The 18,256-nt window shown below is 50.6% G+C and overlaps 1 protein-coding gene across 1 annotated transcript; it reads left to right on the forward strand.

The window, feature by feature from the left end:
* The first annotated feature begins 495 nt into the window (after positions 1 to 495).
* Positions 496 to 17,843, forward strand: LOC133340013 (beta-arrestin-2-like). Its single transcript, XM_061548104.1, has 11 exons — positions 496 to 517; positions 958 to 1,040; positions 5,971 to 6,031; positions 7,358 to 7,402; positions 9,512 to 9,717; positions 11,078 to 11,137; positions 12,144 to 12,211; positions 12,953 to 13,073; positions 13,841 to 13,925; positions 15,938 to 16,010; positions 17,702 to 17,843. Exons 1-11 carry the CDS (start codon positions 496 to 498, stop codon positions 17,841 to 17,843), a joined length of 966 nt encoding a protein of 321 aa, XP_061404088.1.
* The last annotated feature ends 413 nt before the right edge of the window (positions 17,844 to 18,256 follow it).

Here is an 18,256-nt window from a genome sequence, read left to right on the forward strand (position 1 = left end):
ATGTGCACTGTCCTTGAAATTGATTGGTCCACACCCGAGACAGCTTTCCTTAGAGCCTAGTCTCACGTGGTGTTGGACCAGATGACGCCAAAAGGCGCACAACTCAAAGACAATGCCGTGCTCTCATACTCTGATGGTGCATTGTCTTTGAGTTGTGCGCCTTTTGGCGTCATCTGGTCCAACACCATGTGAGACTAGGCTCTAAGGAATGCTGTCTCGGGTGTGGACCAATCAACTGCAAGGGCAGTGCACAATATCAGAGTTGTGTCTTTTGTTTGTATTATGACTGCAGGTATTGTGGTCTATGCAAACATGACTCCTCGTAAAAAAAAGTGTCAGTTTTGTTGCCAGATAGAAGGGTAAAAAAACCAATTATCATATTTTGTCTTTTGTCAACGTGACACTTTTTTGCTGATTGGCCGTGTCGGGTGGTGGAGGGTTACGACACATTTATAAATAACGCCATCTAAACCCAAAAACGTTGATTATGAATCAATGAATGCGTTGCTTCCAAAGAGTACGTCTGCAACTCAGTTAAACTCACTACATCTACACCAACTCAAGCATCTAGTCCAGGGGTCGGGAACCTTTTTGACTGGGAGAGCCATAAAAGCCAAATATTTCTAAATATATTTCATTGAGAGCCATATAGTATTTTTAACGTATAATACATTAAATATGTCTTACTTTTAATGCGACTTCTGGTGCTGCATGGTTTTGCTGATGGCCTTGTAGTCTGGTTCATACGTGGTGAGGTTGAGCTTCGTGCAGGCGTGACCCGTGAAATGTATCTTCAAAACTAATTTCTGTTTACTTTAAAATGACACACTATTATTAAGCAATATCACAAGTACTTTAAAATCAGTTCCAAACTGATTTTTTTTTTTTTCCAACTCAAAATTGTCTGGGAGCCATTTGCCGTCACCGGAAGCCATAGGTTCCCGACCGCTGACCTAGTACTTCACGTGGCTCCTGTAAATGCTCCTTATCTATGTTGTCTCGTTTGCAGCGTCTTCAAGAAAACCAGCTCCAATGGGAAGGTAAGAGTGGGTGGGTGGGTGAGTGATTGGGTTAGTGAGTAGGTGACTAAGGACAGGGTGTTTGAAACAAGATGGACCCGTCTTCTTGGTTCTTTCGGTAAAGTCACGTAGAAGGGAAATAATAAAATAATGAAAATAAAACATTATAAAATACAATTCTCACGACGTTTCGGCCACAACACAAGCAGCCGTCCTCAGGTGAAGACCAGGTCAGACGCTGTCTCCCCGACAGACCTGGTCTTCACCTGAGGACGGCTGCTTGCGTTGTGGCCGAAACGTCGTGAGAATTGTATTTTATTATGTTTTATTTTCATTATTTTATTACTTCCCTTCTACGTGACTTTACCGAAAGAACCAAGAAGATGAATTCCTGCAGTCACGAAAGCTTTAAATCGAAATTTAAGATGGACCCGATTTGAAATCGCTATATCTCTGCAACCACGAACCGCCCATGAATGCAACTCTTACCACTTGAGAGGGAGGGGCATAGAGAGGGGGAGGGGCTTAGAGAGGGAGGGGCGTAGAGAGGGTGGGGCTTAGAGTGGGAGGGGCGTAGAGAGAGTTTCAAATGATGACCGCTGGATGCCTCTCCCAGCGTACAGACAGCCCCTAGCCTCAGTCATTCGCAAGACATCACACCGCCTCAACGTTGGATAGGTGGCACGGGACCCCAAGACTTGGCGCTACACTCTTGGCCCCCAGGATCACCCCCAGACATCATCACACCCTGCGAGTTTTTCTCGTGCGGATACGCCAAAGACCCGTGGTGTCTTTGTGCCACCGTTAGCGAATAATCTGGGATTACTTAAATTTCGATTTAAAGCTTTAGTGACTGCAGGGATTCATCTTCTTGGTTCTTTCGGCAAAGTCGTCACGTAGGAAGGAAATAATAAAATAATAAAAATACAACTAAATACAATAATAAAACATAATAAAATACAATTCTCAAACATAATAAAATACAATTGTGAAAATGGTATTATATTTCGATTTAAAACTTTCGTGACTGCAGGGATTCATCTTCTTGGTTCTTTCAGTAAAGTCGCGTAGAATGGATATAATAAAATAATAAAAATAAAACATAATAAAATAATTCTCACGACGTTTCGGCCACAACGCAAGCAGCCGTCCTCAGGTGCAGAACAGGTCTGTCTATTATTTTATTATTTCCATTCTACGTGACTTTACCGAAAGAACCAAGAAGATGAATCTGGATGACCTCACAGACAGAATCACGGCAGCGGTGACTTCAGTGGTAGAAGACACTTTGAGAGGCGTTTGGGACGAATTCAACTATTGTCTCGATTCTAGATTTGAAGCTTTCGTGACTGCAAGGATTCATACTCTTAGATCTTTCGGTAAAGTCACGTAGGTAAAAAATGAAATTAATATTAATACAAATAAAATTATAATTTTTCGATTTAAAGCTTTCGTGACTGCAGGGATTCATCTTCTTGGTTCTTTCGGTAAAGTCACGTAGAAGGGAAGTAATAAAATAATAAAAATATAATTTTATGTTTTATTTTTATTATTTTATTACTTCCCTTCTACGTGACTTTACCGAAAGAACCAAGAAGAAAAATAATAATTATTTTATTTTATTTTTATTAATTTTTCTTATTTTATTTTTATTAATTTAAATTTCATTTTTTACCTACGTGACTTTACCGAAAGAACTAAGAGTATATATCGTCTCGATGTTATCCGTACAGCAGGTGGAGGGCACATAGAGCATTTATAAAGCGGTCAGTAAAACTTCATAACTCATTAAACCGTTTGTAACTTTTGTGTAATTGTAACGTGTTGCCATCGTGAAATATACTGCTTTGAAATTGGGTCCATAATTTTTAAACGCCCTGTATATAGGTGAGTTAGTGGATGAGTGAGGGGATGTGTTAGATAGTGGGTGAGTGAGTGTATGGATGATTGAGTGCATGTAAGTGCATGGATGGGTGAGTGGGTGAGTGAGTAGATGAGTGAATGGATGAGTGAGTGAGTGGGTATGTGTCTGGGTCAGTGGATGAGTGAGTGAACAGATGAGTTTGTGGGTGAGTGAGTGGATGAGTGAGTGAGCAGATGAGTGATTGGGTAAGTCGGTGGATGAGTGAGTGAGTGTGTGGATAAGCGAGTGGATGAGTGAGTGAGTAGATGAGTGAGTGTGTGAGTGAGTGGATGAGTGAGCAGATGAGTGATTGGGTGAGTTAGTGGATGAGTGAGTGTGTGGATGATTGAGTGCATGTGAGTGCATGGATAGTTAAGTGAGTGAGTAGATGAGTGAATGGATGAGTGAGTGAGTGGGTATGTGATTGGATCAGTGGATGAGTGAGTAAACAGATGAGTTTGTGGGTGAGTGAGTGGATGAGTGAGTGAGCAGATGAATGATTGGGTAAGTCAGTGGATGAGTGAGTGAGTGAGTGGATAAGCGAGTGGATGAGTCAGTGAGTAGATTAGTGAATGGATGAGTGAGTGTGTGGGTGATTGAGTGCATGTAAGTGCATGGATGGGTGAGTGAGTGAGTGAGTAGATGAGTGAATGTATGAGTGAGTGAGTGGGTATGTGTTTGGGTCAGTGGATGAGTGAGTAGACAGATGAGTTTGTGGGTAAGTCGGTGGATGAGTGAGTGAGTGAGTGGATAAGCGAGTGGATGAGTGAGTGAGTGGATGAGTGAGTGTGTGAGTGAGTGGATGAGTGAGCAGACGAGTAATTGGGTGAGTTAGTGGATGAGTGAGGGGATGTTTTAGAGAGTGGATGAGTGAGTGTGTGGATGATTGAGTGCATGTGAGTGCATGGATAGTTGAGTGAGTGAGTGGATGAGTGAGTGAGTAGATGAGTGAGTGTGTGAGTGAGTGGATGAGTGAGTGAGTGAGTGGGTGAATGAATGGATGAGTGAGTGAGTAGATGAGTGAGTGTGTGAGTGAGTGGATGAGTGAGGGGATGTGTTAGAGAGTGGGTGGGTGAGTGTGTGGATGATTGAGTGCATGTAAGTGCATGGATGGGTGAGTGGGTGAGTGAGTAGATGAGTGAATGTATGAGTGAGTGAGTGGGTATGTGATTAGATCAGTGGATGAGTGAGTAAACAGATAAGTTTGTGGGTGAGTGAGTGGATGAGTGAGTGAGCAGATGAGTGATTGGGTAAGTCGGTGGATGAGTGAGTGAGTGAGTGTGTGGATAAGCGAGTGGATGAGTCAGTGAGTAGATGAGTGAATGGATGAGTGAGTGAGTGGGTATGTGATTGGATCAGTGGATGAGTGAGTAAACAGATGAGTTTGTGGGTGAGTGAGTGGATGAGTGAGTGAGCAGATGAGTGATTGGGTAAGTCGGTGGATGAGTGAGTGAGTGAGTGTGTGGATAAGCGAGTGGATGAGTCAGTGAGTAGATGAGTGAATGGATGAGTGAGTGAGTGGGTATGTGATTGGGTCAGTGGATGAGTGAGTGAACAGATACGTTTGTGGGTGAGTGAGTGGATGAGTGAGTGGGCAGATGACTGATTGGGTAAGTCAGTAGATGAGTGAGTGAGTGAGTGTGTGGATAAACGAGTGGATGAGTGAGTGTGTGAGTGAGTGGATGAGTGAGTGAGTAGATGCGTGAGTAAGTGTGTGAGTGAGTGGATGAGTGAGTGAGTGGATGAGTGAGTGAGTAGATGAGTGAGTGAGTGGATGAGTGAGTGTGTGAGTGAGTGGATGAGTGAGTGAGTAGATGAGTGACCGGGTGAGTGAGTGGATGAGTGAGTGTGTGGGTGAGTGAGTGTGTGGATGATTGAGTGCATGTAAGTGCATGGATGGGTGAGTGGGTGAGTGAGTAGATGAGTGAATGTATGAGTGAGTGAGTGGGTATGTGATTGCGTCAGTGGATGAGCGAGTGAACAGATGAGTTTGTGGGTGAGTGAGTGGATGAGTGAGTGAGCAGATGAGTGATTGGGTAAGTCAGTGGATGAGTGAGTGAGTGAGTGTGTGGATAAACGAGTGGATGAGTCAGTGAGTAGATGAGTGAGTTTGTGAGTGAGTTGATGAGTGAGTGAGTGGGTGAGTGAGTGGGTGAGTGAGTGGATGAGTGAGTGGGTGAGTGGGTGGGTGTGTGGGTAAGTGAGTGGATGAGTGAGTGAGTAGATGAGTGACCGGGTGAGTGAGTGGATGAGTGAGTGAGTGAGTGGGTGAGTGAGTGAGTGTGTGGATGAGTGAGTGAGTGGGTGAGTGGGTGAGTGAGTGAGTGGATGAGTGAGTAGATGAGTGAGTGAGTAGATGAGTGAGTGGGTGAGTGAGTGGGTGAGTGAGTGGATGAGTGAGTGGGTGAGTGAGTGGGTGAGTGAGTGGATGAGTGAGTGGGTGAGTGGGTGGGTGTGTGGGTAAGTGAGTGGATGAGTGAGTGAGTAGATGAGTGACCGGGTGAGTGAGTGGATGAGTGAGTGAGTGAGTGTGTGAGTGAGTGAGTGTGTGGATGAGTGAGTGAGTGGGTGAGTGGGTGAGTGAGTGAGTGAGTGGATGAGTGAGTAGATGAGTGAGTGAGTAGATGAGTGAGTGGGTGAGTGAGTGTGTGAGTGAGTGGATGAGTGAGCAGATGAGTGATTGGGTGAGTGAGTGGATGAGTGAGTGAGTGGGTTCGTGAGTGGGTGCGTGAGTGAGTGGGTGAGTGGATGAGTGAGTGGATGAGTGAGTGAGTGGGTGAGTGAGTGACTGAGTGAGTGACTGAGTGGGTGAGTGGGTGACTGAGTGGGTGAGTGAGTGGATGAGTGAGTGAGTGGGTGAGTGAGTGACTGAGTGAGTGAGTGAGTGGGTGAGTGGATGAGTGAGTGGATGAGTGAGTGAGTGAGTGTGTGAGTGAGTGAGTGTCTGGTGGTATACCAAATGCTCACCACTGATGGTTCTGTGTGCCGGGCTCTACTCCATGGTGGACTCCGTGGTGGACTGCGTGGTGGACTACATGGTGGACTCAGGTGACAGTCTACATGGAAAAACGAGACTTTATCGACCATCTGGACCACGTGGATCTGGTTGGTAAGTAATCATCATCATCAGCATCATCAGCAGCATCAGCAACATCATCAGCATCGTCATCATCATTAGCATCATCATGAGCATCATCATCAGCATCAACATCAGCATCTTTATCATCATCAGCATCATCATCAGCATCGTCATCATCATCGTCATCATCATCAGCATCATCATCAGCATCATCAGCAACATCAGCTTCATCATGAGCATCATCATCGTCATCATCAGCATCATCAGCATCATCAACAGCAGTAACATCATCAGCATCATCATGAGCATCATCGTCAGCATCATCAGTGGCATCAACATCAGCATTGGCATCATCAGGAGCATCATCATCACCATCAGTAACATCATCAGCATCATCAGCAGTAGCATACTAATCAGCTTCGCTTGGCACAGTAGGGGGGTACAGCTTGTGGTGCATCTACCAGTCACCTCAGTCGGCCAACCCGTGGCACCTGCTGGGTCTGGCACGTGACCTCCTCCTGCACCTAGCCTGGCACAGTAGGGGGCACAGGTGGTGCATCTACTGGTCATCTCGGTCGGCAAACCCATGGCACCTGCCGGGTCTGTCACGTGACCTCCTCGTGCACCTAGCCTGGCACAGTAGGGGGTACAGCTGGTGGTGCATCTACCGGTCATCTCGGTCGGTCAACCCATGGCACCTGCCGGGTCTGTCCCGTGACCTCCTCCTGCACCTAGCCTGGCACAGTAGGGGGTACAGCTGGTGGTGCATCTACAGGTCATCTCAGTCGGTCAACCCGTGGCACCTGCCGGGTCTGTCACGTGACCTCCTCCTGCACCTAGCCTGGCACAGTAGGGGGTACAGCTGGTGGTGCATCTACTGGTCATCTCGGTCGGCAAACCCGTGGCACCTGCCGGGTCTGTCACGTGACCTCCTCCTGCACCTAGCCTGGCACAGTAGGGGGTACAGCTGGTGGTGCATCTACTGGTCATCTCGGTCGGCAAACCCGTGGCACCTGCCGGGTCTGTCACGTGACCTCCTCCTGCACCTAGCCTGGCACAGTAGGGGGTACAGCTGGTGGTGCATCTACTGGTCATCTCGGTCGGCAAACCCGTGGCACCTGCCGGGTCTGTCACGTGACCTCCCTCCTGCACCTAGCCTGGCACGGGCGCCGTTGTGACGTCACCGCCACTTAATGGCGAATGGCGGGTGTTGGTATCGGAGTGGGGAGCGGTGGGTGTAGTGGTTAGCGCTACCTTCACAGGTGCTGATGCCACTCGCTACTCACAGCACTTGCCCCTACAGCCTGTTAGAGGCTACACGGGGGACCTTTATCTGTGTCTCTGTGCGTCTCACAGACGGAGTTGTGTACGTGGACCCGGCTTACATCAAAGGCCGCAAAGGTAACGGGAGAAAGGGGGGGACGGGGCGGGTGGGTTTGAAATAAAGGGACCGTCCCTAAATGACGTCACGCGGTTTGGGACCTAATTTTAACCCCCTCCCCCCCCACCTAAAATATGACGTCACAAAGCTCTGCCCCCACCCCTCAAATATGACGTCACAAAGCTCTGCCCCCACCCCCACCCCTCAAATATGACGTCACAAAGCTCTGCCCCTTCCCCCACCCCTCAAATATGACGTCACAAAGCTCTGTCCCTTCCCCCCCACCTCAAATATGACGTCACAAAGCTCTGCCCCCACCCCCACCCCTCAAATATGACGTCACAAAGCTCTGCCCCTTCCCCCCCCACCTCAAATATGACGTCACAAAGCTCTGCCCCCACCCCCACCCCTCAAATATGACGTCACACAGCTCTGCCCCCACCCCCACCCCTCAAATATGACGTCACAAACCTCTGCCCCTTCCCCCAACCCTCAAATATGACGTCACAAAGCTCTGCCCCCACCTCCACCCCTCAAATATGACGTCACAAAGCTCTGCCCCTTCCCCCCCACCTCAAATATGACGTCACAAAGCTCTGCCCCGTCCCCCACCCCTAAAATATGACGTCACAAAGCTCTACCCCCACCCCTCAAATATGACGTCACAAGCTCTGCCCCCACCCCCACCCCTCAAATATGACGTCACAAGCTCTGCCCCCACCCCCACCCCTCAAATATGACGTCACAAAGCTCTGCCCCCACCCCCACCCCTCAAATATGCTGTTGTTGTTGTTGAGGCCGTGAGTGTTGTTGTTGTTGCTGTTGTTGTTGTGGCCGTGAGTGTTGTTGTTGTTGCTGTTGTTGTTGTGGCCGTGAGTGTTGTTGTTGTTGTTGTTTTGGCCGTGAATGTTGTTGCTGTTGTTGTTGTTGTGGCCGTGAGTGTTGTTGTTGTTGTTGTTGTGGCCGTGAATGTTGTTGTTGTTGTTGTGGCCGTGAATGTTGTTGTTGTTGTTGTTGTTGTTTTGGCCGTGAATGTTGTTGCTGTTGTTGTTGTTTTGGCCGTGAATGTTGTTGTTGTTGTTGTTGTGGCCGTGAATGTTGTGCTGAGTGGTGGTTATTGTTGTTGTTGTTGTTGTGGCCGTGAATGTTGTCCTGAGTGGTGGTTATTGTTGTTGTTGTTGTTGTGGCCGTGACTGTTGTGCTGAGTGGTGGTTATTGTTGTTGTTGTTGTTGCTATTGCCGGCGGCTGTTGCCGTGTCCATTGCCGTGGCCATTGTTGTGGCTATTGTTGTGGCCATTGTTGTGACTATTGTTGTGGCTATTGTTGTGGTCATTGTTGTGGCCATTGTTGTGGCTATTGTTGTGGCTATTGTTGTGGCTATTGTTGTGGTCATTGTTGTGGCTATTGTTGTGGCTATTGTTGTGGCTATTGTTGTGGCCATTGTTGTGGCTATTGTTGTGGCTATTGTTGTGGTCATTGTTGTGGCCATTGTTGTGGCTATTGTTGTGGCTATTGTTGTGGCTATTGTTGTGGTCATTGTTGTGGCTATTGTTGTGGCTATTGTTGTGGATATTGTTGTGGCCATTGTTGTGGCTATTGTTGTGGCTATTGTTGTGGTCATTGTTGTGTCCATTGTTGTGGCTATTGTTGTGGCTATTGTTGTGGCTATTGTTGTGGCTATTGTTGTGGCCATTGTTGTGGCTATTGTTGTGGCTATTGTTGTGGTCATTGTTGTGGCTATTGTTGTGGCTATTGTTGTGGCCATTGTTGTGGCTATTGTTGTGTCCATTGTTGTGTCCATTGTTGTGGCTATTGTTGTGGCTATTGTTGTGGCTATTGTTGTGGCTATTGTTGTGGCTATTGTTGTGGTCATTGTTGTGGCCATTGTTGTGGCTATTGTTGTGGTCATTGTTGTGGCTATTGTTGTGGCTATTGTTGTGGCTATTGTTGTGGCTATTGCCGCCGCCATTGTTGCCGCCATTGTTGCACCATTATCGCGGCAATTTTCGCAGCCATTGTCATGGTTATTGCCGTGCCCCTGATCGTCTATCCCCGCCACCGCCACTGCCGCCGCCATCGCCATCGCCACCGCCATCACCATCGCCATCGCCGCCGGCTACCGCTCCAGTGTACGTGTCCCTGACGTGCGCCTTCCGCTACGGCCGAGACGACATGGAGGTGATCGGCATCCCGTTCCGGCGCGACATCCACGTGACCCACCGGCAGCTCTACCCGCCGTGCCAGGGCCCGCCCGCCACGGCCGCCACCGCCAGCTCCCTGCAGGAGCGCCTCCTGCACAAGTTGGGCAGCACGGCCTACGCCTTCAGCTTCAGCGTGAGTGGGGGGCCCCGTGGGGGGGGCCCCGTGGGGGGTGCCACACACCGCCGCGGTCGGATGACGTGGTCGACGCGGTGGACTAACGTGGTGGACTAACGCAGTGGACTTTTATTGTGAACTAACGCAGTGAACTACCATCGTGAACCACCACAGTAGACTTCCATCTTGAACTAAAGCGGTGGACTAATGCGGTGGACTAACGCACCACATAGAGAGAGATCGACCCCGCACTTTCCCTTACATCTCTCCAGGCTACCTGGGGCACCTTTATCTGTGTGTCCGTCCCCAACCGCCTTTGTGAGAAGGCCGTGAGTCACCGTTTGTCACTCATTTCCCAACGTCTTGTCTCTTCTCACAATTCAAGTTCCTAGAATCAACCCACCCGCGCCTGCAACGTAGCTTCATCCCAGAGGTCGCAATCGGGTACCCGATACCCGTACCCTACCCGTACCCGGCCGGGTACGGGTAGGGTACGGGTAGGGTACGGGTACGACTGGGTACGGGTAGCCGTTTGCGACCCTGGTGCGGCCGGGTACGGGTAGGCCGTGAGTCACTGGTGAGTAACTGTTTGTCACTCATTTCAGGTACGGTACGGGTAGGGTACGGGTAGGAAACGGGTACCCGTACCCAGCCGGGTACGGGTACGGGTAGACCGTGAGTCACTGGTGAGTCACCATTTGCCACTCATTTCGGCTAGGGTATGGGTAGGGAACGGGTACCCGTACCCGGCCGGGTACAGGTACGGGTAAGGAATCAAAACCCGTTTGCGACCTCTGGTGAGTGGGGGCCCCGTGGGGGTGCCACACGCCGCGGTCGGCTGACGTGGTCGACGTGGTGGACTAACGCGGTGAAATACTATCGTGGACTAACGCGGTGGACTCACGCGGTGGACTAACGCAGTGAACTACCATCGTGAACCACCACAGTAGACTTCCATCTTGAACTAAAGCGGTGGACTAACGCGGTGAACTAAAGCAGTGGACTTCCATCTTGAACTAAGGCGGTGGACTAATGCACCACATAGAGAGAGGTCGACCCCGCACTTTCCCTTACAGCCCTCGAGGCTACCTGGGGCACCTTTATCTGTCTCCCCGACAGACCTGGTCTTCACTTGAGGACGGCTGCTTGCGTTGTGGCCGAAACGTCGTGAGAATTGTATTTTATTATGTTTTATTTTTATTATTTTATTACTTCCCTTCTACGTGGTGACTTTACTGAAAGAACCAAGAAGATGTGTGTCTGTTCCCAACCGTCTTTGTCTTCCCCCCCTCCCTCCCTCCACCCAACTCACCCCCCTCCCCCCCTCTCCCCCCCTCCCCCCACTCTCTCCCCCCCCTCCCCTCCCCTCCCCCCACAGATGCCCCAGAACTTGCCCTGCTCGGTGACCATGCAGCCGGCTCCCTGCGACAAGGGCAAGGTGAGTGGGGGGGGGGGGCCCTGCCCACTCCACTGCTGGGTGGGGGGGAGGGGGGGGGGGTGGAGGAGGAGGGGGGAGGGGTGGAGCAGGAGGAGGGGGGGGAAGGAGGGAGCGGTGGGGGAGGAGAGGGGGGAGTAGAGAAGGAGGGAGGGGTGGAGGAGGAAGCGACGAGGGGGGGGGAAGGAGGAGGGGGAGGGAGTGGGGGTGGGAATGGGGGAGGGGGTAGGGGAGTAGAGGAGGGTGGTGGGAGAGGGGGGGTGGAGGAGGGGGGGAGGGGTGGGGGGAGTGGGGGAGAGGTGGGGGAGGGGGGGGGTCTGCCCCGTGACCTCCTGCCAGCGGGCGTTCGACACTTCACGTGGCCTCAAGGTGCACTTGGCCTGGCACAAGCGTCGTGGTGACGTGACCGCCACTTAGTGGCGAATGGCGGTTGTTGTTGTGTATGTATGTGTGTATGTGTGTTGTGTGTATGTATGTATGTGTTTGTATGTGTGTATGTGTGTGTGTGTATGTGTGTGTATGTATGTGTGTGTATGTGTGTGGGGAGCGGTAGTGTAGCGGTTAGCGCGCTGCGCTATGAACCTGGTGACCCCGGTTCGATCCCCGCTCACGGCCAACACCAGTGACGATTATCTGAACCGGTCCTGGGCCTCCCCTAGGTCGACTCAGCCTCAAATGAGTACCTGGTTCGGTGTGTAAATATCGCCACTGGGGAGACAAAGGCGATCGGGCGTGGTGCTGGCCACCCACCCCCTCGTGTGCCGTTCCGGCCTTCATAGGTGCTCGCTAACAGCACTTGCCCCTACAGCCTGTTAGAGGCTACACGGGGGGCCTTTGTCTGAGCTATGAGCTGCTGCTACTGGCTAACAGCACTTGCCCCTATAGCCTGTTAGAGGCTACACGGGGGGCCTTTGTCTGTGCCTGCTGCTGCTGCTAGCTAACAGCACTTGCCTCAATGGTTCTTAGTATTGAAGGCTACCTGGGGGTCCTTTATCTTTGGCTGCTGCAGTCCTGCGGAGTGGACTTCGAGGTGAAGGCGTTCTGCTGCGAGAAACTCGACGAAGACATCAAGAAAAAGTGAGAGGGGGAGGGGGGAGAAGGGGGGAGGGGGGGAGGGGGAGGGGGGAGAGACAAAGGCGGCCGGGCGGGGAGGTGCCCTAACTTCTTACAGATCGATTCAGACACCTATTGGTCAACCCCGTGGTGCCCCTTTTAAATCTTCAACGTTCAAGGGGAGAGAATTTAACATTGAACAAGTCTGTGGGATACTTTAACATTGAAGTCTATGGGAGACTTTAACATTGAAGTCTATGGGAGACTTTAACATTGAAGTCTATGGGAGAATTTAAGATTGGAGTCTATGGCGAGATTTCGATTTAAAGCTTTCGTGACTGTAGGGATTCATCTTCTTGGTTCTTTCGATAAAGTCACGTAGAATGGAAAAAATGTTGATGTTGATGATGTTGATGATGTTGATGATGATGATGTTGATTATGTTGATGATGTTGATGATGTTGATGATGATGATGTTGATGATGATGTTGATGATGTTGATGATGTTGATGTTGATGATGATGTTGATGATGATGTTGATTATTATGATGTTGATGATGATGTTTATGATGCTGTTAATGTTGATGATGATGTTGATGATGTTGATGATGATGTTGATGATAATGCTGCTGATGTTGATAATGATGTTGATGATGTTGATGATGTTAATGATGATAATGCTGCTGATGATGATGATGTTGATGTTGATGATGTTGATGTTAATGATGTTGATGATGATGTTGATAATGTTGATGTTGTGTGTAGACACTCGGTGAGTCTGCTGATCAGGAAGGTTCAGTTCGCCCCGGAGAAGCCTGGAGTGATTCCATCCGGGGTCGCGAACGTGGACTCTGAAGTCACCATGAACGCCTCGCTCGACAAGGAGGTGACCCCCTCACTCACCTACTCACTCACCTACTCACCTACTCACTCACCTACTCACTCACCTACTCACCTAGACACTCACCTAGACACTCACCTACACACTCACCTACTCACTGACCTACACACTCACCTACACACTCACCTACACACTCACCTACTCACTCACCTACTCACCTAGACACTCACCTACTCACTCACTCACCTACTCACCTACTCACTCACCTACTCACCTACTCACTCACCTACTCACCTACTCACCTACTCACTCACTCACCTACTCACCTACTCACTCACCTACTCACCTAGACACTCACCTACTAACTCACCTACTCACCTACACACTCACCTACTCACTCACCTACTAACTCACCTACTCACTCACCTACTCACTCACCTACTCACTCACCTACTCACTCACCTACTCACCTACTCACTCACCTACTCACCTAGACACTCACCTACTCACTCACCTACTCACCTACTCACTCACCTACTCACTCACCTACTCACTCACCTACTCACCTACACACTCACCTACTCACTCACCTACTCACCTACTCACTCACCTACTCACCTAGACACTCACCTACTAACTCACCTACTCACCTACACACTCACCTACTCACTCACCTACTCTGTCACCTACTCACTCACTCACCTACTCACTCACCTACTCACCTACTCACCTACGCACTCACCTCTCATTGTCCACCTCTCATTGTCCACCCCTGGTTGTCCACCCCTGGTTGTCCCCCCCTGGCTGCCCAGGTTTACTACCACGGCCAGCCCATCAAAGTGAACGTCAACATCCAGAACGGCTCCAGCAAGCACGTGAAGAAGATCCGACTCACTGGTGGGTGGGGGGGGGGGTGAGGGTGGGGGGGGGTGGGGGGGGGTGGGGTGAGAGGGTGGGTGGGGGTGAGTGGGTGGGTGGGGGTGAGAGGGTGGGTGGGGGGGTCAAAGGGTGGGTGGGGTGAGAGGGTGGGTGGGGGTGAGTGGGTGGGTGGGGGTGAGAGGGTGAGTAGGGGTGAGTGGGTGGGTGGGGGTGAGAGGGTGAGTAGGGGTGAGTGGGTGGGTGGGGGTGAGAGGGTGAGTAGGGGTGAGTGGGTGGGTGGGGGTGAGAGGGTGGGTAGGGGTGAGTGGGTGGGTGGGGGTGAGAGGGTGAGTAGGGGTGAGTGGGTGGGGGGGGGTGTGAGGGTGGGTGGGGGTGAGAGGGTGGGTGGGGGTGAGTGGGTGGGTGGGGGTGAAAGGGTGGGTAGGGGTGAGTGGGTGGGTGGGGGTGAGAGGGTGAGTAGGGGTGAGTGGGTGGGTGGGGGTGAGTGGGTGGGTAGGGGTGAGTGGGTGGGTGGGGGTGAGAGGGTGGGTGGGGGTGAGAGGGTGAGTAGGGGTGAGAGGGTGGGTGGGGGTGAGAGGGTGGGTAGGGGTGAGTGGGTGGGTGGGGGTGAAAGGGTGGGTAGGGGTGAGTGGGTGGGTGGGGGTGAGTGGATGGGGGTGGTTGGGTGGGTGGGGGTGAGTGGGTGGGTGGGGGTGAGAGGGTGAGTAGGGGTGAGTGGGTGGGTGGGGGTGAAAGGGTGGGTAGGGGTGAGTTGGTGGGTTGGAGCGTGAGTGACTGCGTGGGTGAGTGAGAAGGTGATTGGGTGAGTGAGTGAGTGGTGAATGAGTGGTGAGTGAGTGGTGAGTGAAACGGTGAGTGGTGAGTGATTGAGTAGTGAGTGGTGCGTGAGTGGTGAGTGAGTAGGTGAGTGAGTAAGTGAGTGACTAAGTGAGTGGTGAGTGAGTGATGAGTGAGTGGTGAGTGAGTGAGTGGTTGGTTGAGTGAGTGAGTGGTGAGTGAGTGGGTGACTGAGTGGTGAGTGAGTGGTGAGTGAGTGAGTGAGTGGTGAGTGAGTGGTGAGTGAGTGGGTGAGTGGATGACTGAGTGGTGAGTGAGTGGGTGGGTGAGTGAGTGAGTGAGTGGTGAGTGAGTGAGTGGGTGAGTGGGTGGTGAGTGGGAGTGAGTGGTGGGTGAGTGAGTGGTGAGTGAGTGGGTGAGTGACTGAGTGAGTGGTGAATGAGTGAGTGAGTGGGTGAGTGAGTGAGTGACTGAGTGAGTGAGTGGGTGAATGGGTGAGTGAGTGAGTGGGTGAGTGAGTGGTGAGTAAGTGGTGAGTGAGAGAGTGGGTGAGTGGTTGACTGAGTGGTGAGTGAGTGAGTGGGTGAGTGAGTGGGTGAGTGGGTGACTGAGTGGTGAGTGAGTGAGTGGGTGGGTGGGTGAGTGAGTGAGTAGTGAGTGAGTGGTGAGTGAGTGAATGAGTGGGTGAGTAAGTGAGTGGGTGGGTGAGTGAGTGAGTGACTGAGTGAGTGGTGAGTGAGTGAGTGACTGAGTAAGTGGGTGAGTGACTGAGTGAGTGACTGAGTAAGTGAGTGAGTGGGTGAGTGACTGAGTGGGTGGGTGAGTGAGTGGGTGACTGAGTGAGTGAGTGAGTGGGTAAGTGACTGAGTGAGTGACTGAGTAAGTGAGTGACTGAGTAAGTGGTGAGTGAGTGGCGAGTGAGTGGTGAGTGAATGAGTGACTGACTGACTGAGTGAGTGACTGACTGACTGAGTGAGTGTTGAGTGAGTGAGTGGGTGAGTGAGTGGTGAGTGGGTGAGTGAGTGGGTGACTGAGTGAGTGAGTGGGTGAGTGACTGAGTGAGTGACTGAGTAAGTGAGTGAGTGAGTGACTGAGTAAGTGAGTGAGTGAGTGACTGAGTGAGTGAGTGGGTGAGTGACTGAGTGAGTGACTGAGTAAGTGAGTGAGTGAGTGAGTGACTGAGTGAGTGAGTGAGGGACTGAGTGAGTGAGTGAGTGGGTGAGTGGTGAGTTTCACGTTGTCTCTCTTCACAGTCGATCAAATCTCTGACGTGGTCCTCTACTGCCAGGACAAATACACCAAGGTGGTGTGCAACCTGGAGCCTGCGTACGTAGCAACACCATCATCACCATCACCATCATCACCATCATCATCAACATCCCATCATCATCATCACCATCATCATCATCACCATCATCACCATCATCATCAACATCACCATCATCAACATCACCATCACTACCATCACCATCATCACCATCATCATCATCATCACCATCACCATCATCACCATCATCATCATCATCACCATCATCACCATCACCATCATCACCATCACCATCATCACCATCATCATCAACATCACCATCATCAACATCACCATCACTACCATCATCACTACCATCACTACCATCACCACCAACACCACCATCATCATCAACATCACCATCATCAACATCACCATCACTACCATCCCCATCATCACCACCATCACCACCATCATCACCATCACCACCATCACCATCATCACCATCACCACCATCACCATCATCACCATCATCACCATCACACCATCACCACCATCACCATCATCCCCATCATCTCTACCATCATCATCATCACCATCATCACCATCACCATCATCACCATCATCTCTACCATCCTCATCATCACCATCATCACCATCACCCATCACACCATCACCATCATCATCACCACCATCACCACCATCACCATCATCACCATCATCACCATCACCACCATCACCACCATCACCATCATCCCCATCATCTCTACCATCATCATCATCACCATCCTCACCATCACCATCATCACCATCATCACCATCACCATCATCACCACCATCACCATCATCACCATCACCATCATCACCACCATCACCATCATCACCATCACCACCATCACCATCATCTCTACCATCACCACCATCACCACCATCACCATCACCACCATCACCATCATCTCTACCATCACCACCATCACCACCATCACCATCACCACCATCACCATCATCTCTACCATCACCACCATCACCACCATCACCATCACCACCATCACCATCATCTCTACCATCACCACCATCACCACCATCACCATCACCACCATCACCATCATCTCTACCATCACCACCATCACCACCATCACCACCATCTCTACCATCACCACTCCACGGTGTTGTTGTTACTGTTGTTGTGGTGGTTTTTGTGGTTGTTGTAGTGGTGGTTGTTGTAGTAGTGGTTGTCGTAGTGGTTGTTGTTGTGGTTGTTGTTGTAGTGGTGGGTGTAGTGGTTGTTGTCGTTGTGGTTGTTTTTGTTGTTGTAGTGGTTGTTGTTGTGGTGGTTGTTGTTGTAGTGGCGGTTGTGGTGGTGGTTGTTGTTGTGGTTGTTGTTGTTGTGTAGGAACGTAGTAGTTGTTGTTGTGGTTGTTGTTGTTGTGGTTGTTGTTGTAGTGGATGTTGTTGTTGTTGTTGTTGTGGTTGTTGTAGTGGTTGTTGTAGTGGTTGTTGTGGTAGTTGTTGTAGTGGTTGTTGTTGTTGTTGTGGTTGTTGTAGTGGTTGTTGTAGTTGTTGTGGTTGTTGTGGTTGTTGTGGTTGTTGTGGTGGTTGTTGTTGTTGTTGTTGTGGTTGTTGTTGTGGTTGTTGTTGTGGTTGTTGTAGTGGTTGTTGTTGTTGTGGTTGTTGTGTGGTTGTTGTTGTGGTTGTTGTAGTGGTTGTTGTTGTTGTGGTTGTTGTGGTTGTTGTAGTGGTTGTTGTTGTTGTGGTTGTTGTTGTTGTGTAGTGACGTAGTAGGTCCCAAGTCTAGCCTGAGCCAGGTCTACTCGCTCACTCCGCTACTCGCCAACAACCGCGAAAAACACGGCATCGCCCTCGACGGCAAACTCAAACACGAAGACACGAACCTGGCATCTACCACGCTGTGAGTCACTCACTCAGTTACTCACTCACTCAGTCACTCAGTCACTCAGTCACTCACTCAGTCACTCACTCACTCAGTCACTCACTCACTCAGTCACTCAGTCACTCAGTCACTCACTCAGTCACTCACTCACTCAGTCACTCACTGCGAAAAACACGGCATCGCCCTCGACGGCAAACTCAAACACGAAGACACCAACCTGGCATCCACCACGCTGTGAGTCACTCACTCAGTCACTCACTCACTCAGTCACCCAGTCAGTCACTCAGTACTCACTACTCATCAGTCACTCAGTCACTCAGTCACTCACTCAGTCACTCACTCACTCAGTCACTCACTCACTCAGTCACTCAGTCACTCAGTCACTCACTCAGTCACTCACTCACTCAGTCACTCACTGCGAAAAACACGGCATCG

Source organism: Lethenteron reissneri, unplaced genomic scaffold (genome assembly GCF_015708825.2).
Source record: "Lethenteron reissneri isolate LAM-NWPU_2019-01 unplaced genomic scaffold, ASM1570882v1 scaffold_639, whole genome shotgun sequence".
NCBI lineage: Eukaryota > Metazoa > Chordata > Hyperoartia > Petromyzontiformes > Petromyzontidae > Lethenteron > Lethenteron reissneri.

Bases quoted from the DNA above. Each gene is read 5' to 3' on its own strand.
- LOC133340013 (XM_061548104.1), top strand. From the start codon at position 496: ATGAATGCGTTGCTTCCAAAGA. The intron at 1,041-5,970 runs GTAAGAGTGGGT...TGGTGGACTCAG, and splicing joins AAACCAGCTCCAATGGGAAG to GTGACAGTCTACATGGAAAA. The intron at 11,138-12,143 runs GTGAGTGGGGGG...TGGCTGCTGCAG, and splicing joins CTCCCTGCGACAAGGGCAAG to TCCTGCGGAGTGGACTTCGA.